Source organism: Schistocerca americana, chromosome 2 (genome assembly GCF_021461395.2).
Source record: "Schistocerca americana isolate TAMUIC-IGC-003095 chromosome 2, iqSchAmer2.1, whole genome shotgun sequence".
Taxonomy (NCBI): Eukaryota; Metazoa; Arthropoda; class Insecta; order Orthoptera; family Acrididae; genus Schistocerca; species Schistocerca americana.
In genome coordinates this window covers 607,801,966-607,824,568 of record NC_060120.1, presented here as the reverse complement: position 1 = coordinate 607,824,568, position 22,603 = coordinate 607,801,966, and the positions used below count along the sequence as shown (strand labels likewise).

The window sequence follows — 22,603 nt, the reverse complement described above, 5'->3', positions numbered from 1 at the left end:
CTAAGTAAAGGGGCAATGACATAAGAGTACTCATGTAAAACTAAATTGGGATTAAATGCAGACCTGGTGACTTATTTGTCTTCAACTCTTTCAGTTGTTTCTCTATGCCAGGGATGCTTATTACTATGTCATCCATATGGGACTCTGTGCAGTGGTCAAATGGCGGTACGTTTGTATGGTTCTCCGTGGGAATGATTTCTTAAAACTTCAACCTTCCTTTTGCTATCTTCTACTGCCAAACCAGAGAGGTCGACGAGTGACTGGATGGAAGCCCTACACCTGACTAGGGATTTTACATAGGACCAGAATCTTTTCGGGTTCTCCTCCAGATCTTTAGCCAATGTATGACAGTGGTAGCTGTTGTACGCTTCATGCATAGATCTTTTCACAGATGCACGAATCTCTACTAATCTTTGTGTGTCATCATTTGTGCATCCTCTTTTGAACCAAGAGTGCAACAGCTTTTGCTTCCTCAGCATTTTCAAAATTTTGTTATTAAACCAGGGTGTGGCTTTTCACCCTTCATCCACTTACTAGTCACATACTTGTCCAGATCATGATTTACAACCTATTTAAACTTTTCCCATAATTCCTCTATGGGCGTCATTCTGGAATTAAATGATTGCAGCTCATTGTCTAAGTGAGATGCTAACAACTGCTTATCTGCTATCAGAACCACTCTAGTAGCCTCTTGACTAATTTATTAACTTACGTAAACATTGTCACTATGATGACATCATGATCACTTATCCTCATCCCTATACTAATGACATCAATAAGGTGCAGCCTGTTTGTAACTACAAGGCCCAAGATACTTCCATTGTGTGTGGGCTGCCAAACTAGCTGCTCAAGACAGATTTCAGAAAACATGTTCAAAAGTACTTCTCAAGACTGTCTGTCTGTACCCCTGCAGTGAATCCATACATATCCCAGTCTATACTCGGTAAGTTAAAGTCAGCACCAACTACTAGTGCACTACCAAAGGAAATTTAAAGTATACCAAAATTCCACATATTCAAAAAAGAACTTTAAAAAATGCTAATTAGCAAGAGTTTTTATAGTGTCAAGGAATACTTAAATCACCAGCAGTCAATATACAGTAGCTTATTTCCTTCATCATAATGGCCCAAAATGCTCATTGAAAACTAAATTGTATTCATCTATCATTCTAATTTAGCATATTATGAATGTCGTTATACTTATGGCTTGATGTTATATGTAATAATATTTTATTTATGGATATATAATAGTAAATCTTTTCATGTCCTATTTTCTATGTAAGGCAATGTATGAAAAATCCTATATCATTTTTATAATGATGAGATACAAGAATACTAAGTAACTAAATAAATAGTATTGCATGGTCTCGATAGACTTTCTTTGAATGACTCTAGAACTATCACAGTGGAGTTGGGTGGTCGGTAAAAATATCCAACAATTAACTTGGTTTCACCTAGACCTGATATGTACAACTAGACAACTTCACTATTACACTCAATTTCAACCTCAGCAGAGATAATATTTTTGTCGACTACAATGACCACTCCCCCTCCTACAGCACCCAATCTGTCTTTCCGATAAACATTCCAAGACTCACTAAATATCTCAGATCTTTTTACTTTGGGTTTTCACCAGCTCTTAGTCCCAAGAATAATTGGAGATTGAGAACTTTTCTGGAGGGCAGTAAATTTGGGACTTTGTTATGAATACTTTGGCAATTTAATGATAACATTTTTACAGTCAACCTGTCTTTACTATGAATGTGGTCTGATTCCCCTATATGTGTATTGACTGGCGAGTGTTCATGAGATTACCTCAAACTACCACCTAGCCTCAAAAACCCCCATGTGCACTCCACACATACTCTACTACCTGAGTAGCTGCTTCCTTTGTGTAGTGTACCCCTGACCTGACAAACAGCTGACAAACATTGTTATTATTCTGTTCACTGTTGGCGCTTTTTTATTTACTTATTTACTTACAAGTCTAGTACCGTAGGACCAAACTGAGGAGCAAACCTCCAAGGTCATGGAACATGTCAGCACATGAAATTACAACATGAAAGTAATAACTGATAAAAAACAAAATGTTTATGAACCCAAAAACAGTCAACTCATAAGTTTAAGTAAACGCAATTGACAATAGCTTGATTTTTCAAGGAACTGCTCAACAGAATAGAAGGAGTGACCCATGAGGAAACTTCAGTTTCGATTTGAAAGCACATGGATTACTGCTAAGATTTTTGAATTCTTGTGGCACCTTACTGAAAATGGATGCAGCAGTATACTGCACACCTTTCTGCACAAGAGTTAAGGAAGTGCGATCCAAATGCAGATTGGATTTCTGCCAAGTATTAACTGGGTGAAAGCTGCTAATTCTTGGGGATAAGCTGATATTTTTAACAAGAAACGACAGTAAAGAATATATATACTGAGAGGCCAATGTCAAAATACCCATACTAGTGAACAGGTGTCGCGAACTTACACCACTTATTGAGTGAATCACACATTTATGAGCCAAAAATATCCTTTTGGAATGGGAAGAGTTACCCCAAAATATAATACCATAGGACATAAGTGAATGAAAATAAACAAAGTAGATTAATTTTCATCTCAAACAATCACTTTTTGCTTTTGTATGCAGCTCTTTATGTAATACACCAATGTTTTTGCGATTTTGAGAAAACACTCGTATACAAAGTGAACTATGAGTTATGCCTACAGTGAAAGTATGGAAGGTACCCACCAACTAATGAAGAAAAAGAAAAAAAAGTCTGGCCAATTATTTCAGGTAACCAAAAAGATTAAATTAATGTCTCATGCGATGGGAGAATACTGTCACTGGAGGTTATAGTGTTTGGATGACAAGCCTGAATATATGAGACTAAGTATTTTTTTTTTAAAATTCAACTTAATGGAATCTGTAGACTTGCAAAGTGCTTATCTTCTAATCTCTGTACTCCCAATACAGTGTAGAAGGCTTAGGAAAGTTGAAAGGGGATGGAGTGAAAGAAGCTGTAGTTTGTCATATGGCATTTATGGCAATGTCATAGGAATAAGAAGACAGATATGTCAATTCAGCAGCAGTTTGAAGAAAGCCAGAACATGTAATGAATATTAACAAGTAGCAAGTGCAGCCAGAGTCCTTTGACATGCAATCTAAAAACTATCACTATTATTTTCCTTACAACTGAAAGCTCTTACTGGGTTTGGGTCCCAAAGTCTTCAACTAGCATTGTACCCTCAATTCACAATTTTTTTCTTGTGTTACCACACAACATCAAAAATTATGAATTCAGAAAGCATTCTTATAAGCCTGAATGAAACCTGTCTGACAGCAGAATAAAGTCTTGTCTCACAAAAACTACACTCTCTCAGTTAAGAACAAAGTCAATAGTAGGTGCCTACTATAAGGTGGAAGCATTGGGATGTTTGCTGATACATGATCAACACAGCTTTTAAATAGTTCTAGGCTGTATTCTGTATGAAATTGCACTTCATTTCCACCCATCCCTTTCCATGCAACTCATATGAGTTGCTTCCACCTAAACCCAACTCAGGCCCTGGATATACTCTGTACATTGGTTTTATTTAGATTAAGAAAAATGCCAAAAGCATTTGGAGCAAAGTCCACAAACAGACCTCCTTCCAAAAAAGCAGCTGCACTCAATAAATACTAGAAGCTGTGTACTGATGAAAACCCAAGACAAGATGTGGAATATATACTGAAAAAAATACATCAGACTCTCTGCCACAAAGTAGCATGTTTATAGGATGGCTGGATGCGGGATTGAACCGTCGTCCTCCCAAATGCGAGTCCAGTGTCTAACCACTGCGCCACCTCGCTCAGTCTGGACCTCTGGTCCAGAGGTTGCCAGATAGAGGGATCCCAAGAAGGAGACCTGTCAATGGTAGACACTGAAGAAGGAAAACTTTTCTGCAGCTGGGCGCAAGAAGTGCTTCCCAAAGAAAGTACTGTAGAAACCATGGGAGGGGACAGTGGTGGGAGATCTGATTTGGGGAAGGTAGAGGTAGGGGGGAGGGGTGGCAATGGTCATGATTTTAGTGTAATGGCCATCACATCCACACAATGCAAGTGTTCATATTTCTTCCGTGCCTTAGTATCTAACAGGTATTACTGGATCTTCTGTTCTTTCTTGAAAACTGTGCACATTGGCGAACAAGGGGAGTGACGTTCTGCGCAGTTGACTCATTAAGGTGGACGCTCACAAGGACTACCTTCCCGGAGTGATGGTCCACAGTTGCTGCATTCTGGATCTGCCATGCAGCAAAATGATACATATATACCCAATGTGTAAACATCTGAAGCACCTCATAGGTGGTGGGACACACAATTTCACATAACAGCTATATACTATGACCTTAACTTTCTTCAGGAGGACGTTCCCTTCAAAGGCTAAGATAAATGTGCTTGTACCAGTGCAATTATCCTTGGGTCATTTTCGTACACATCTGATGTATGCTTTGCCGCTGGAGGTTAGCCTGCAGCTCCTCATCGTTTTGGAGTGTAAAATCTATCTGAAAGAAAATTCCTTGGACCACATTAAAATTTTATGCGGGGACATGGTTACAGGTATTTCACCTACATGATCTCATATCTGATGAACTGTATATTGGGCATTAGAGGGAGTTTTAACTAATAACAAACCATTTTGCATTTTCCCCCAGAGACTCAACTTCATCAAATTTGTCTTTAATGTTTTTGGCAAAAAATAATGGTTTCATTGAAGTAAAAGTATCCCCATCAATTCGAATACATACCAAGTAACAGGTGAAGTGTTTTGCACCCAGACATCTGGCTTGTCCCTCTGCCCTCAACACAGCTAGGGAGAAAACAGCACGAGGTCATATCTCTCTGCATTACAATCTGAATAGAGTGCTGGACCCTTGCAGCCACCAGTGGAAGTAAGTTTAATTCACTTCATGAGTGACTCTTCCACCATGATACCATCTTCTCCGAATGGGGACTCCCGCCTTGCATGTCTCCCAGCAACAAAAATGGTTACCTGGCCATCAAACATTGTCTGAAGTCCCCATGCTCAGGCCACGGTGGGCACAATTCCTTAGCTTGCACAGGGAGTTTCCAGCCCAGACACCAATAGTGCAGTCCTTGTGTGGTCAGGAGGCTACCACCACACAGGAACATGATGATCTCCTCTCACCCCCCCCCCCCCCCCCCCCCTACACACACACACAATGGAATGGCTGCAGGGTTTCTTGGGCACATCACTGTTGCAAGAAAGGACAAATGCAAAGAGAGAGAGGCACAAAAGGTGGAAGATACACCACACTGGATGACTTTCCTTGCATGATTAACAATTATTTAAAATTTGGAAAAGAAATAGCAAGTTAAACTCAACAGGGGGAATATATACGAGGGCTATCCATAAAGTACATTACGTTTTGGAATTAAAAATAAATAAAGTATTGGAAATTTTTTTTATTATATACAGATGAAAGCCACACTTAAATACTACTTTTCTACATAGTTGCCATTTAAATTAAGGCACTTATCGTAGCGATGGACGAGCTTGGAAATTCCTTCATCGTAAAATTCGGCCGCCTGCACCTTCAACCACGTAATGACTGTCTTTTGGGACAGAAAAGGTGTGATTTTTCTGGATTTCCTGGAAAGAGGCACTACAATAAACTTTCAAAGGTATTGCCGAACTCTGCACAACCTCAGAAGAGCAGTACAAAACAAGCGCAGGGGAAAGTTGGGCTCAAAGATCTTGCTGATTCACGACAACGCCTGGGCCCACACGGCAAATGCCACTCGTGAAGTTCTCGAATCTTTTAAGTGGGAGTTGTTTCCTCATCGGCCATACAGTCTCGACCTGGCACCGAGCGACTTCCACTTATTCCCAGCAATGAAGAAGTGCTTGGCTATGCAGCATTTTGATGACAACGCACAGCTTCAAGAAGAGGTAGCCACACGGTTGAAGGCGCAGGCGGCCGAATTTTACGACGAAGGAATTTCCAAGCTCGTCCATCACTACGATAAGTGCCTTAATTTAAATGGCAACTATGTAGGAAAGTAGTATTTAAGTGTGGCTTTCATCTGTATATAATAAAAAAAAATCCAATACTTTATTTATTTTTAATTCCAAAACGTAATGTACTTTGTGGATAGCCCTCGTAGTTAAGAATGAAAAGATGTAGAATGCCAGAAGGGAAGAAACTGAGAATGTGGTACAGAATCACAACCAGATCCAAGCAGAATCAGCACTAGGAAGACTATCTAGTGAAAATGCAGAGAGGAAAAAAGAAAAGTCAAAGAATAGACATGCAGCAAGGAAAGGGAAGTAATGCTACAAGGTCTGGGGCTCTGTGGTGGCCACGCATGTCCTCACAAAAGATATGTGAGCCCCCATTGGGGAGTACACTTTTTTTTTTTTTAGTCAAATTTTTGTCATATATTTCTTTATTCCCTCATTTAGCAATGAAAATAATCACCTTTCGAAAATTTAATGTAATTGGATGGATAAAAAATCCACTTACCAAGTGCCAGCAGGAGAATACAAATATATAGGTATTAAAAGTTGCAAGATTTCAGAGGCAATGGCTCCCTCTTCTGGCAGAAGGGTTGAAGGGAAAGGAAGAGGTATGAAGGAGAAGGACTGGTGAGGTTTAGAAATGGGAGAGGTCAGAAAAGTCGCCCAGAATCCCATGTCAAGTGACAAGGCTACATTCCAGATAAATATCTTCAAAAAGGAGTTCAATATAATGAAAAGGATAATTGATACTCATCATATGGTGAAGATGCTGTGACTCAACATCTCTGTACATCTACATTCATACTCTGAAAGCCATTGTACAGTGTGTGGCAGAGGGTATCCTTTACCACACCACAACTGGTTGCTTCCTTTCCTGTTTCACTCACAGATAGAGCAAGGGAAAAATGACTGTCTATACGTGTCCATAAGAGCCCCAATTTCTTGTATCTTATCTTTGTGGTGCCGAAATGTATGTTGGCAGCAGTAGGATCATTCTGAAGTCAGCTTCAAATGACAGTTTTCTAAACTTTCTTAGTAGTGTTCTTTGAAATGAATCCCTCCAGGGATTTCCAATTGAACTCCTGAAGCACATCCATAACAGTTGCATGCTGATCGAACCTTCCAGTTACAAATTTAGCAGCTTGCCTCTGAATAGCTTTGCTGTCTTCCTTCAATCTGACCTGGTGCTGATCCCAAACACTCGAGCAGTACTCAAGAATAGGTCACACTAGCCTTCTATTGGAGATCTCCTTTACAGATGAACCACATGGCCATAGATCTGTCGTTGTGCAGCCCAGGGCTTGTACCATCGGTCCACTGGAGAGTCCATGACGACTTGTGTGGTAGTGACCATTTTCCCATCTTCCTTTCACTACCCCAGTGTCGCTCCCATGAACGCTTGCCTAGATGGGCATTTAGCAAGGCAAACTGGGAAACGTTCTCCTCTGCTGCCACTGTTGACTCTCTCCGCCACGGTACCATCGATGTGGCGGTTGAGACACTGACTGCAGGAATTGCTTCCGCTGCGGAACGTACCATTCCTCGTTCGTTAGGGTGCCCCTGGCGAAAGTCAGTGCCTTGGTGGTCTCCAGAGGTCGCTGAAGCCATTAAAGAACGTCGGCGGGCTCTTAAGCGACATAAGCGGCACCTGTCTTTGGAGAACCTCATTTTTTTCAAACGTCTCCATGCTCAGGCACGGTGGCTCATCAAAAAGCAGAAACAGGAGTGCTGGGAGAGGTACGTTTCCACTATTGGCTCCCGTACTTCACCCTCCCAGGTGTGGATGAAGATTCGGTGCATCTTTAGATTGCAGCACTCTACAGGTGTCGCAGGGCTTACCCTCAACGGGACGGTATCCACTGATGCTGATGCAATCGCCGAGCATTTCGCACAGCACTATGTTCGGGCCTCTGCGTCGGGTAATTACCCGCCTGTGTTTCGCGTGCTCAAACGCCGGGGGGAAGGCGTATAACGCACCATTTAGTTTGTGGGAACTCCAGAGCGCCCTGGCACAGTGCCCCGATACAGCCTCTGGGCCAGATGGCATCAACAATCAGATGCTCAAGCACCTGTCCCCGGACTGTCAGCGGTGTGTTCTTGCCATCTTCAACCGCATATGGGGCGATGGTGTCTTCCCATCGCAGTGGCAGGAGACTACCGTCATTCCGGTGCTGGAGCCTGGTAAGGACCCGCTTAATGTGGATAGCTATCGGCCCATCAGCTTAACAAATACTCTGTGCAAGCTATTGGAACGCATGGTGAGTCAACGGCTGTGTTGGCTGCTCGAGTCTCGGGGTCTTCTGGCGCCGTGCCAGAGCGGCTTCCGTCAGGGCCGTTCCACCGCCGATACTTTGGTCTTTCTTGAGTCTGCAATCCGCACTGCTTTTTCCAGGCGCCAACACTTCGTCTCCGTCTCCGTCTTTTTCGATCTCTCCAGAGCATATGACACGACGTGGCGGCACCATATTCTCGCCATGTTGCACGGGTGGGGTCTCCGGGGCTCTCTCCCCATTTTTATTCAGAATTTTTTATCTATTCGGACATTCCGCATTTTAATTGGCACATCCCACAGTTCACTTCATATCCAGGAGAACAGCGTTCCACCGGGCTCTGTATTGAGCGTGCCCCTTTTCCTTGTGGCCATTAATGGCCTTGCAGCAGCAGTAGGGTCGTCTGTCTCACCCACGTTATATGCTGACGATTTCTGCATCTTTTTCAGCTCCTCCACCATTAGTGTTGCAGAACGTAGGTTGCAGGGAGCCATACGCAAGGCGCAGACGTGGGCCCTAGCCCATGGGTTTCAATTTTCTCCTGCAAAGACTTGTGTTATGCACTTTTGTCGGCGTCGTACTGTCCATCCCCGCCCTGAGCTCAGGGTTGTTGACACTTACCGTTTTCTGGGATTGCTGTTCGATGCCCGGCTTACTTGGCTTCCACATATTCGTCAGCTCAAGCGTCAGTGCTGGCGGCATCTGAATGCCCTCCGCTGCCTCAGCAACACAACGTGGGGTGCAGATCGTAATACGCTGCTGCAGCTCTACAATGCCCTCGTGCTGTCCCGACTGGATTATGGGAGTGTGGCGTATGGCTCAGCGTCGCCCTCAGCATTGCAACTGCTGGACCCCGTTCACCACTGTGGGATTCAACAGGCGACAGGAGCATTCCGCACCAGCCCTGTTAATAGCCTCCTTGCTGAGGCTGGGGTTCCTCCACTTCGTATTCGGCATCAACAGCTGTTAGCAAACTATGCTGCCCACGTCCATTGTTCGCCCCATCACCCTAACTATCATCTCCTTTTCGCTAATGCGGCAGTCCATCTCCCACACCGGCGGCCGCGATCAGGCCATACAATTTGGATCCGTGTTTGGTCGCTCCTTAATGAACTCGAGTGTTTGCCTCTTCCATCTGCTTTCCAGGTCCGCTCACATACACCACCTTGGTGTATTCGTCGGCCGCAGCTTCGGCTGGAACTTTCCCGATGGCCAAAAGATTCAGTTCCTCCTGCAGTCTTGTGCCACCAATTCCTTGCTCTCCTAGGCACATACCATGCCTCAGAGGTTATCTATACCGATGGCTCGATGGTTGATGGCCGTGTGGGGTACGCTTATGCTCATGCAGACTATGTTGACCAGCACTCCTTGCCGGAAGGCTGCAGTGTTTACACCGCAGAACTGACAGCCATTTTTCGTGCCCTTTAGCATATTCGTACCAGCACTGGAGAGTCCTTTGTCAGTTGCAGTGACTCGCTCAGTAGTCTGCAGGCTCTTGACCAGTGCTTCCCACGCCATCCCATTGTTGGTGCCATCCAGGGGTCCATTCACGCTCTTGAACAGCGTGGTCGTTCGGTGGTGTTCGTATGGACCCTGGGACACGTTGGGATCGCGGGAAACGAACTCGCCGACAAGTTAGCCAAAGAGGCTACCCGCAAACTGCCATTGGAGATCGGCCTCCCGGCAACTGATCTCCGAATGGTTTTGCACCGTCGGGTCTTTGGGTTGTGGGGAGACGAATGGCGCACTCTGTCTGCACCCAACAAGCTGCGGCAGGTAAAGGAGACCATGACTGTGTGGGGTTCCTCCATGCGGGCCTCTCGCAGGGATTCTGTTGTTCTGTGTAGGCTCCGCATTGGCCACTCTTTGGTGACGCATGGTCATCTGCTGCGTCGAGAGGACCCCCCTCATTGTCGCTGTGGTGCGAACATGACGGTGGCCCATATATTGTTGGACTGTCCTCTTTTAACCACCCTCAGGCGAACTTTTAATCTCCAGGGTGATTTATCATCTCTTTTAGGTGACAATGTCTCTATGGCAGATCGCGTTTTAAGTTTTATTCGAGCAAGTGGCTTTTATAGGTTCCTCTAATTTTATTGCGTCACCCTCTTTTGTGCTGTATATTTTACTTAGTTTTGTGTTGTCATCCGACTCCACCCTAAACTTGCAGGCTGGAGGTTTTAACGTGTTGCAGGGTGGCTGGCTCATCCTATTATTTTCGTGATCAGCCAGCCTCAGTCCTCTGCTGTACAGTTTTACTTCCTTCTGCCTTTCTTCTCTGTGTTGTTTTTGTTGCTGTGCTCCGTTTTCCATGTTTCTTTATTATTGACCTTGGGGATTTTCTTCCCCTGGAACTTTTATCTTGTGCTTCGAATGACTAATGGATGGTTTCCCTGTGCTCTGTGTGTTTATGAAACAAGGGACCGATGACCTCTGCAGTTTGGTCCCTTTAATCCTCAAACCAACCAACCGTTGCTATTTTCTATATACATAAAAGTGACTGTGGGTTAGTACAAGATAACCAAGACAAAATTTCTAGTAGGATTGATAATGGCAGAAATGAATCCCTCCAGGGATTTCCAATTGAACTCCTGAAGCACATCCATAACAGTTGCATGCTGATCGAACCTTCCAGTTACAAATTTAGCAGCTTGCCTCTGAATAGCTTTGCTGTCTTCCTTCAATCTGACCTGGTGCTGATCCCAAACACTCGAGCAGTACTCAAGAGTAGGTCACACTAGCCTTCTCTTAGTGTAGAAAAATGTAAGTTAATGCAGATGAGTAGGAAAAACAAACCTGTAATGTTCAGATACAGCCTCATTAGTGTCCTTTACACAGTCACATTATTTAAATATTTGGGCATAACATTGCAGTGCGATATGAAATGGAACAAGCCTGTGAGCATTGTGGTAGGGAAGGCAAATCGTCGACTTCCTTTTATTGGGACAATTTTAGGAAAGTGTGGTTCATCTGTAAAGGAGATCTCCAATAGAAGGCTAGTGTGACCTATTCTTGAGTACTGCTCGAGTGTTTGGGATCAGCACCAGGTCAGATTGAAGGAAGACAGCAAAGCTATTCAGAGGCAAGCTGCTAAATTTGTAACTGGAAGGTTCGATCAGCATGCAACTGTTATGGATGTGCTTCAGGAGTTCAATTGGAAATCCCTGGAGGGTTCATTTCAAAGAACACTACTAAGAAAGTTTAGAGAACTGTCATTTGAAGCTGACTTCAGAATGATCCTACTGCTGCCAACATACATTTCGGCACCACAAAGATAAGATACAAGAAATTGGGGCTCTTATGGACACATATAGACAGTCATTTTTCCCTTGCTCTATCTGTGAGTGAAACAGGAAAGGAAGCAACCAGTTGTGGTGTGGTAAAGGATACTCTCTGCCACACACTGTACAATGGCTTTCAGAGTATGAATGTAGATGTACAGAGATGTTGAGTCACAGCATCTTCACCATATGATGAGTATCAATTATCCTTTTCATTATATTGAACTCCTTTTTGAAGATATTTATCTGGAATGTAGCCTTGTCACTTGACATGGGATTCTGGGCGACTTTTCTGACCTCTCCCATTTCTAAACCTCACCAGTCCTTCTCCTTCATACCTCTTCCTTTCCCTTCAACCCTTCTGCCAGAAGAGGGAGCCATTGCCTCTGAAATCTTGCAACTTTTAATACCTATATATTTGTATTCTCCTGCTGGCACTTGGTAAGTGGATTTTTTATCCATCCAATTACATTAAATTTTCGAAAGGTGATTATTTTCATTGCTAAATGAGGGAATAAAGAAATATATGACAAAAATTTGACTAAAAAAAAAAAAGTGTACTCCCCAATGGGGGCTCACATATCTTTTGTGAGGACATGCGTGGCCACCACAGAGCCCCAGACCTTGTAGCATTACTTCCCTTTCCTTGCTGCATGTCTATTCTTTGACTTTTCTTTTTTCCTCTCTGCATTTTCACTAGATAGTCTTCCTAGTGCTGATTCTGCTTGGATCTGGTTGTGATTCTGTACCACATTCTCAGTTTCTTCCCTTCTGGCATTCTACATCTTTTCATTCTTAACTACGAGGGCTATCCACAAAGTACATTACGTTTTGGAATTAAAAATAAATAAAGTATTGGATTTTTTTTTTATTATATACAGATGAAAGCCACACTTAAATACTACTTTCCTACATAGTTGCCATTTAAATTAAGGCACTTATCGTAGTGATGGACGAGCTTGGAAATTCCTTCGTCGTAAAATTCGGCCGCCTGCGCCTTCAACCGTGTGGCTACCTCTTCTTGAAGCTGTGCGTTGTCATCAAAATGCTGCATAGCCAAGCACTTCTTCATTGCTGGGAATAAGTGGAAGTCGCTCGGTGCCAGGTCGAGACTGTATGGCCGATGAGGAAACAACTACCACTTAAAAGATTCGAGAACTTCACGAGTGGCATTTGCCGTGTGGGCCCAGGCGTTGTCGTGAATCAGCAAGATCTTTGAGCCCAACTTTCCCCTGCGCTTGTTTTGTACCGCTCTTCTGAGGTTGTGCAGAGTTCGGCAATACCTTTGAGAGTTTATTGTAGTGCCTCTTTCCAGGAAATCCAGAAAAATCACACCTTTTCTGTCCCAAAAGACAGTCATTACGTGGTTGAAGGTGCAGGCGGCCGAATTTTACGATGAAGGAATTTCCAAGCTCGTCCATCGCTACGATAAGTGCCTTAATTTAAATGGCAACTATGTAGAAAAGTAGTATTTAAGTGTGGCTTTCATCTGTATATAATAAAAAAAATTTCCAATACTTTATTTATTTTTAATTCCAAAACGTAATGTACTTTATGGATAGCCCTCGTATATATTCCCCCTGTTGAGTTTAACTTGCTATTTCTTTTCCAAATTTTAAATAATTGTTAATCATGCAAGGAAAGTCATCCAGTGTGGTGTATCTTCCACCTTTTGTGCCTCTCTCTCTTTGCATTTGTCCTTTCTTGCAACAGTGATGTGCCCAAGAAACCCTGCAGCCATTCCATTGTGTGTGTGTGTGTAGGGGGGGGGGGGGTGAGAGGAGATCATCATGTTCCTGTGTGGTGGTAGCCTCCTGACCACACAAGGACTGCACTATTGGTGTCTGAGCTGGAAACTCCCTGTGCACGCTAAGGAATTGTGCCCACCGTGGCCTGAGCATGGGGACTTCAGACAATGTTTGATGGCCAGGTAACCATTTTTGTTGCTGGGAGACATGCAAGGCGGGAGTCCCCATTCGGAGAAGATGGTATCATGGTGGAAGAGTCACTCATGAAGTGAATTAAACTTACTTCCACTGGTGGCTGCAAGGGTCCAGCACCCTATTCAGATTGTAATGCAGAGAGATATGACCTCGTGCTGTTTTCTCCCTAGCTGTGTTGAGGGCAGAGGGACAAGCCAGATGTCTGGGTGCAAAACACTTCACCTGTTACTTGGTATGTATTCGAATTGATGGGGATACTTTTACTTCAATGAAACCATTATTTTTTGCCAAAAACATTAAAGACAAATTTGATGAAGTTGAGTCTCTGGGGGAAAATGCAAAATGGTTTGTTATTAGTTAAAACTCCCTCTAATGCCCAATATACAGTTCATCAGATATGAGATCATGTAGGTGAAATACCTGTAACCATGTCCCCGCATAAAATTTTAATATGGTCCAAGGAATTTTCTTTCAGATAGATTTTACACTCCAAAACGATGAGGAGCTGCAGGCTAACCTCCAGCGGCAAAGCATACATCAGATGTGTACGAAAATGACCCAAGGATAATTGCACTGATACAAGCACATTTATCTTAGCCTTTGAAGGGAACGTCCTCCTGAATAAAGTTAAGGTCATAGTATACAGCTGTTATGTGAAATTGTGTGTCCCACCACCTATGAGGTGCTTCAGATGTTTACACATTGGGTATATATGTATCATTTTGCTGCATGGCAGATCCAGAATGCAGCAACTGTGGACCATCACTCCGGGAAGGTAGTCCTTGTGAGCGTCCACCTTAATGAGTCAACTGCGCAGAACGTCACTCCCCTTGTTCGCCAATGTGCACAGTTTTCAAGAAAGAACAGAAGATCCAGTAATACCTGTTAGATACTAAGGCACGGAAGAAATATGAACACTTGCATTGTGTGGATGTGATGGCCATTACACTAAAATCATGACCATTGCCACCCCTCCCCCCTACCTCTACCTTCCCCAAATCAGATCTCCCACCACTGTCCCCTCCCATGGTTTCTACAGTACTTTCTTTGGGAAGCACTTCTTGCGCCCAGCTGCAGAAAAGTTTTCCTTCTTCAGTGTCTACCATTGACAGGTCTCCTTCTTGGGATCCCTCTATCTGGCAACCTCTGGACCAGAGGTCCAGACTGAGCGAGGTGGCGCAGTGGTTAGACACTGGACTCGCATTTGGGAGGACGACGGTTCAATCCCGCATCCAGCCATCCTGATTTAGGTTTTCCGTGATTTCCCTAAATCACTCCAGGCAAAAGCCGGGATGGTTCCTTTCAAAGGGCACGGCCGACTTCCATCCCCGTCCTTCCCTAATCCGATGAGACCGATGACCTCGCTGTCTGGTCTCCTTCCCCAAACAACCCAACCCAAACCATAACAAACCAAACCAGTGGTCCGATACCAAACAGTGGCTGAAGGAGCCACGGCCTGTGGGCACCAGCACTGTCCGCTCTTCAATTGTCCCTACACTCAGTGCAGATAGCCCCTTGAAAGAACCTTGCCCACCAAAGGTTATGAAGGAAGAAGAAGAAGAAGAAGAAGAAGAAGAAGAAGAAGAAGAGGGAACAAGGCTCCTCTGGTGGTCCCAGAAGCACTGGATCCCCACACGCAGTGGAATTCTACACCAATGTTTATGGATGTGGTTCTGTGCCCACTGGTGACAGGCAGTGATACTGCTGCATGATCAGTCCTCTTGTCTCCTTCATGCCTACCCTGGCCACCAGTCACGTGATCAGTCAGTGGAAGTCTAATGGGTTCTACAGTCACCTGCTGGAAATGCACCACCTTATTTCCTCTACTTTGTGATTTGCATTTGCTCTCCAAGAAACACACTTCCCTGATGACCAGTCTCCAATGCTCTGCGGTTATCGCACATTCTGTCGGAACCGTGCTGGCCCTGAGAGGGCATCTGGAGGGTTCTGTGCTTTGTCAGTGAATGAATTCCCTTTGTGGCTTGTTGGAGGCAATAGTGGTGCAGGTGCAAGCAGCATCAGCAATTACCATTTGCAATGTTTACCCGCCTCCACCAGGCCAGTTACTTATGTTGAATTGGCCACATTTTAATCCAATAGTTTCCCACCTGCCTTCCCCTCCTCTCCTCCTGCTTGGGGACTTCAGTGAACACCAACTGTTGTTGGGGAGTACCACTTTGTATGATAGGGGCCTTCTAATTGACCAGCATCTCACAGACCATGACCTGTGTCTCCTCAATAATGGTTTTCCTACCCACTTCAGTGCCACCTGTGGCACTGTTTGAGCTATCACTCTCTCTCTCTTCCCCTAATCTTGTGGCTCTGCTACATTGCTCACAACTACTTTTGTGACAGTGACCACTTTTAGGTGATCCTGTTGTTTCCTTGCCACTGTCAGGTGGACCAAATACCCTGTTGGGCACTTCACAGAGACGACTGGCCTTTGCATGTCTCTGCTGTTACATTCGTCTCCTCTCTGTGGGCTTATATTGATGAAGTTTTGCAAGGCATCTCCAATTCAATCATCCATGTCCCTGGAACTACTATTCGCCTTTCTACAGCTCCCTCCCCCCCCCCCCCCCCCCCTGCCCCCCAAATATCAAATGGTGCCATGGTGGGCTAAAGACATTACAATAGCTATTCATGATAGCTGATGAGTCCTTCAATGATTCAAACGACATCCTTTGCAGGCCAATATTATCACTTTTAAGCGACTTAGTGCTAAGGCTCGCTGTCTAATCAAACGCGTTAAGAAGGAATGTTGAGAGTGCTGTCTTGCTTCCTTGGGGACATGTGCCTCATCATCTCAGGTGTGGGCCAAGCTCTGTGGTCTTATGAGCTGCCAACTTCAACAGCTGTTCCAGGTCTTCCTACAGGGTCATCTTTCTACCAGTTCATCAATTCTTGCAGAACACATTGCGACACACTTTGCTACATCATTGTCCTCTTCCTATCTGGATACCTTTCTTCTGCAGAAGCGACAAGTCAAAGACATCCCCTTGTACTTCACTTCTCACCAAGCTGAACCCTATAGTGAGCTCTTCACTGTTTGGAATTACTTCAGGCTCTTGACTCGGCCCGTAACATAGCCTCAGGCTCTGATTCAATTCACAGTCAGATGATCCAACACCTGAATGTTCCTCAAAGGAAGCATCTCGTCAGGGTCTTCAGCCATCTTTGCCTCCAAAGCACCCTCCCCTCACAATGGTGAGATGGCATTGTTGTTGATTAGTACCTCATATATGGGTTCACAGAATACAATGAAAATGAGGCACAATATCACTGTGCCACAACAAATAACTTGCCTTTTCTGGGTGATTTCAGTTTTTTCTGCTGCAGCTTGTGTTTTCCTAAGAATGAATGGTAAATAGACTACTCGTAGTGTGTGTATAATTGAGAAAGCTATCTTCAAAAGCTTTCACACACTATTGCGTTCAAATAATACTGTATTTAGTATCTAGTTTTGTTCATTCTCTGTTCAGGCTTGTACTGTATCTAATCACTTTGTTGCTGAAAGAACGGTGACCTCTAATTGCCTTTGTTCTTTGTATATACAATGCAGTCATGTAGCTAGAAATTATATTGGTTGTTTGGCACAGTATAATGACTTACGCTAGATGGTATTACTTCACCGGTACTACCAATGATGGTCTGCATCATAGTGGATATTAAATTGGTTTGAAGATAGAGGAGCACCTAAGATTAGTTACCAAATAAAAAATACATTTGAGATGTTTTAAGATTAATTTTAGTATCAACTGTTGTTGTTCCTCAGATACTGTGTCAAAAATAATTAAATTTTGAAAGTTATGATTGTATGATTTTAATGCACATTCTTTTTGTGATTTTCAGATGAACGAACGCCAGCATTGCTGGAGTTGAAACAAAAGTGTGACGAACTGGAAGCATTGTGTGAGGCTCAAAACCTGGAGGTATGCCACTATTAACATTTTTGTAATCAACAACCCACAGACTGATATTTAATGGCATAGCTATCCGCACCCTATATCCTTTTCAAAACACTTACTGCATTCAAGCACTGGCTTCCTTCCATAATTCCCTCACCTTAGATCGCCCCTTGCCCCCCCTCACACCCTCCCCCCCCCCCCTTACTTGACACCTCCTGTGAACCTTTCTCTTTCTTTAGTCAAGATGTGTCATCAAGTTACTTTCTTCCCATTTTGATACTGTACCTCTTTATTAATTATGTGACCTATCCATCTGTTCTTCACCATTATTCTGCACCACTACAGTTCAGAAGCTTGTATTTTCTTCTCATCTGTACTGTTTATCATCCACACTGTCAGAAAATGCTTCCTAGCATTTAAATTTATATTCAGGGTTAACATTTTCTCTGCTTTACAACAAAAATTTAAAAATATATTTCTCCTGTAGACAGGGAACAGTTGGGGATGCTCGTACTCTGCAGGGTTTTTGTATGTTATTTGCAGGTGTTAACTTGATAATTTCACACTGTTTTGGTTGTACCAGCTGGAGATTTGTGTTCATAATAATTTATTGCATTAAAGGTCCTTTAAGGCCAGCAGCAGAAAGACAGAAGAAATAACCACACTGTAAAAGGAAAAAACCAGCACACTGCATAAATTATAAAAGAACACATTAAAAAATGCACAGCAAAAATGAGGTCAATCAGTCACAACAAAGGAGACATGTACTGCAGATCATAGTTAATCATTGCTGGTCTCTGGCTTTGTCTTCCACCTCTGCCAGCTGCACTTGTTTAAGGATTTAACACCTGATCCTCCAATTGCTTTCCCTTGGGAATTCTCTGTTACTAACAGAAATTAACGCAATACAACATAACACTTCATTGGATATGTTGGTAGCATAAGCACACAATTGCTGATAATGCATGGGCTACTGTGTGGAAGGAGTTGGGTGGGAGAAGAGATTTGTGGGGGAAGTGAGGCCTGTGTCCTCCTCAAGAAGCAAGAGGCACATTGGAAACAACATTGCATTCACAATGCTTACTACACTGCTACATTGCTATGGCACGCTACAAAATTTTTCAGTTAAGGCTGACAACAGCAGGAAACCATCTGTACTGTTCTGGAGTTATCAGAATTCCACTGACACCCCTGCTCCCTGAGAAGTTGTAAGTTGTGTGTACAGCATTATCAACTGCAATAGTTAATGTAGACAGAATATGTATAAGTTGTTGGTGTGGTCACTAGTCTGAAGACTGGTTTGATACAGCTGTTCATGCTAGTCGTTCTTCATCTTTGCATAATTACTGCAACCTACATTCAGTTTGAACCCACTTACTGTAGGCAAGCATTGTATCTATGATTATGCAGTTCTTCATTTTAATTGTCTGATCTACACATGTAATTTTCCATCATTCTTCTGTAACACCACACTTCAAAACCTTCCATTCTGTTCTTGTTTGAACTCTTCATTGCCCAAGTTTCATTTCTGTACAAGGCACACTACAGATGAATACCATCAAGAAAGACTTCCTAACACTTAAATTTATATTTAGTGTTAACACGTTTCTCATTTTCAGTAACGTTCTTTTTTTCTATTGGCAGTCTGCATTTAATTTACTGTCTGCTTCAATCATTGTCAGTTATTTTGCTACCCAAATTGTAAAACGCCACTATTACTTATAGTGTGTTATTTCCTAATTTCAGTCCCGTGGCACTGCCTGATTTAATTTGATTATGTTCTGTTACTCTTAATTGGTGTTCAGCTTATAGCCTCTTTCCGAGACACTATCCACACCATTTATCTGGTCTTCGAAGTTCTTTGTGATCACTGCCAGAATTACAGCCAGTTTGGCAAACTTCAGTGTTTTATTTCTTTCCCTGAATTTTAATTCCCTTTTAATTTGCTCTTTTGTTTCCCTTACTGCTTCCTCAATATAAAGATTGAATAACATCAGGGATGAGGCTGGTATTACACTATCAAATTTCTTTGTCAAATATCTTTGTCCAATGTCTTTGTCAAAGATATTTGATGGTTTAGTAGGGAACTTTGTCAAATGTCATCCAATATTTGATCAAATCTAGGGCCTCGCTGTAGATTTGATCAAAGAAGTCGCTTGTCTTCTGTTCACTGCAATGTGACATGTTACCGCATGGAGCGCTAGCATCGCTGCATTCTGTCGTCTGTAGTGTTTTTATAAACATTGCGGGTAAATACAATTGGTGTGTCCCGACAACTACAAAATCAATAGAGATGTATGAAGCTGATGAGGCGCTTTACAACGTGAGGCACGCTGAATACAAAAATAGATTATGAAGATCGGAGACCTGACCTAACCTAACCTAACCTAACCTAACCTAACCCAACCCAACCCTCTCCTGTAGCAAGGAATCGGAGTGTTACAGTGAGCCTGTCTTCTGCAGATGTAGCAGTTCTTAAGTGAATATTGTGCTTTGTGATATGATGATATGCTTCATTGAGCGTATACAGAAATGTATGCTCATCCATTCTTAAGTAATTGATGTACGACTTGACGTCCTCCACTATAAGCTCACGTAACAAGTTTTGTTGAATGCTTTCATCGTGTCGTCATAAAACCCGCGGCTTCACCCAGGTACGTTTCCTTTTTTTCCCCCCGCTTCTCTTCCGCATATGCACACAGTGCAGTTGTGGTACAACTGCTGCGGTTAATAACAAGTTGTTGTCAGCCATCTTAAACTTTGACGAAAAATATGATGACAGTGTAATACCCCTTCTAGCACTACGTCAAAGATCTTTGTCAAATATATTTGACCGAATATTTGATCACATCTTTGATCAAATCTTTGACAAAGAAATTTGATAGTGTAATACTGGCCTAAGCTATAAATCTGCACATATTAATGACTTCTGTGCTTCCATTTCTGTTTCAAAAATATTTGACATATTTAAATAGTTCATAATGATTTATAAAGTTTTTGTGCTGTCAGTAGATCAGTTAGTTAATTATAAATGAAGAATGCATCTGCATGATGGTGTAAACCCAGATGCTTCTAGAAGTTTTTGTGATAAATTTGACTTCTACATCTTTTAACATTTTGTGCATTTAAATACTTATTCTTACTTTGTATCTCAAGTTACACGTAAAGTTGTAGATTTCTACATTATGGAATGATGGACTGATCTACAGGTCAGAGTAGGGCAAGATTTTCCTTTAGGACACTTTTCAAAAAAGCATTGCAGTGTGCAGATAAATTCCCAGACTGTGAACTGCTTTACTTTCATTGCAGCTGTGGGAGCTGTTATCACACAGAACATTTTGACTATAGAAACACTTTTTAGGGGGAAGAAAGGAGTAAAGTAGTCATACAACCAACCAGTCAATTTAAAACCAAGTAAAATGATGTAATGGTAATATACTGTGCACTTAAATGTGATGTAAAAAATTGAAATCTCAGTCCCACTGTTCTGGTATAGAGCTACCTTGATTTTTACAACTCATTTCAAGTAAGAGATGTCCTCAAATAAACAAACTTGAGCTGTTTGTGTTCTGTTACAAGACAAACAATAATTGTAGCAGATAGTTTGAAGTACGCAGCAATACTATAGCATTTGTTGCAGTAGGTAGTATATCCTGTAATCTCCTTTCATAATAAGTTGAAAAGAATATGGGGTTATAGTTGTCACAGTCTGGACCATCAGAGAGAATTGATGACAGGCTGAACATTTGCAGTACTTGTACTTAATTGTTTATGTAGAGTGTGAAGTTCATTATGTGCAAGATTGAATCCTGATACTCCTAACTGCATATTCTCAGTGATCCCACAGTATGTACATACTCTTCCTCTGTGATAGTATTTCACCAGCTGCCAATCCAATATTGAAAGTTCCCTCTAAGAGAAATGACTGTTGTTATGCATGAATACTAGTAACTTGTCTGATAAATGTCACAGATTTTTATGTATAAGCAACTGATGAATTCTCAAGCACTCCTTTCAATCTCTGCTGAACATGATTTGTCTAAAAAAACATTATGAAGAGCAATGTTAAGCTAACACATGGATTCTGAGCTCTTGTGGAATTAATGATGAAGATTGTAAAAAATAATTCTGTTTTTTATGACAGGAGCACTATTGAATATTTTTTTTTTTGTTGAACAGATGTATTTAGAAATTTCTAATTTTAATTACAGATCTGTATCACTTCTTCAAATTTTTATTTTTTTAAATTATTTTAGCTGTGTGGCCTACAGCATGGACCTGTTTTCCAAATAATAACTTGTCAACAGTTCTTAGATTGATTTCATCCAGGATTGCTTTTCTTTATAAAAATGCTGTTTGACCTTACTGACAAAATACTGACACAAATAAATTTTAAAAAATGTATTGCTATTTTCTGTGTAATTTAAAAAAGGAGAGAGTGAGATTAGGGTTTACCATCCCGTCAACAGTGAGGTCATTAGACATGGAGCGCAAGCTTTGGCTGTTTCAAAAATGGAGAAGGAAATTGGCCCTGACCTTTCAAAGGAATTGTGCCGGCATTTTGCTGGAGTTATTTTAGGTTTCTTAGGCATTGCAGAGATACTCGATATCATGTAGTAGATCATAAAAGCTTATTACTGAATCCAAGTGTTATGGTAGTGACGGCTTATCAGTTCAGTAGTTCAAATCTTCATCTCCATAACATAAAGCAGAGCGCCAGATTAAAAAGACATAACCACGAAAATGAATCCAAAGTTAGAATTGCAGAGTATTTTGTTGTTGTTGTTGTCGTCGGCGTCTTTGATCCAAAGAGTAATTTTATGAAACTATCCATGCTACCCACACTAACCTACATTACAGTATTTTGCTTCCATGTAAGGTTAAATGCAACACAAATACCTTCACAAGCGACTTCATAGTGTTTAAATTTGTATTTGATGTTGCATTTTAACTTTCTTCTCCTTTTCTGACAGCTTGACATTCTGCATTTTATAATCTGTTTACCTCTGCCATTGTCAGCTACTTTGGTGATCAAATAGGAAATCTTGCCTACTACTTTTACGAGTAGTGTCTCATTTACTAATAGAATTTCGTCAGTATTACCTGCCTTGATTTGTCTACTCTTTATTACCCATATTTTACTTTTATTTATGTTCATCATATAACTTTTTTTTCAAGCCACTAT

At 42.1% G+C, this 22,603-nt stretch overlaps 1 protein-coding gene across 2 annotated transcripts in view; it reads left to right on the top strand.

Annotated features, from left to right (window-relative positions):
• The window catches only part of LOC124596613 (thyroid receptor-interacting protein 11-like), a 477,631-nt gene that overhangs the window by 47,630 nt on the left and 407,398 nt on the right, over positions 1-22,603 (top strand). For both annotated transcript variants that reach the window (XM_047135834.1, XM_047135833.1), the window contains exon 2: positions 17,363-17,442. In XM_047135834.1, the coding sequence (XP_046991790.1) occupies positions 17,363-17,442 (80 nt within the window). The remainder of the gene's footprint in view (positions 1-17,362; positions 17,443-22,603) is intronic.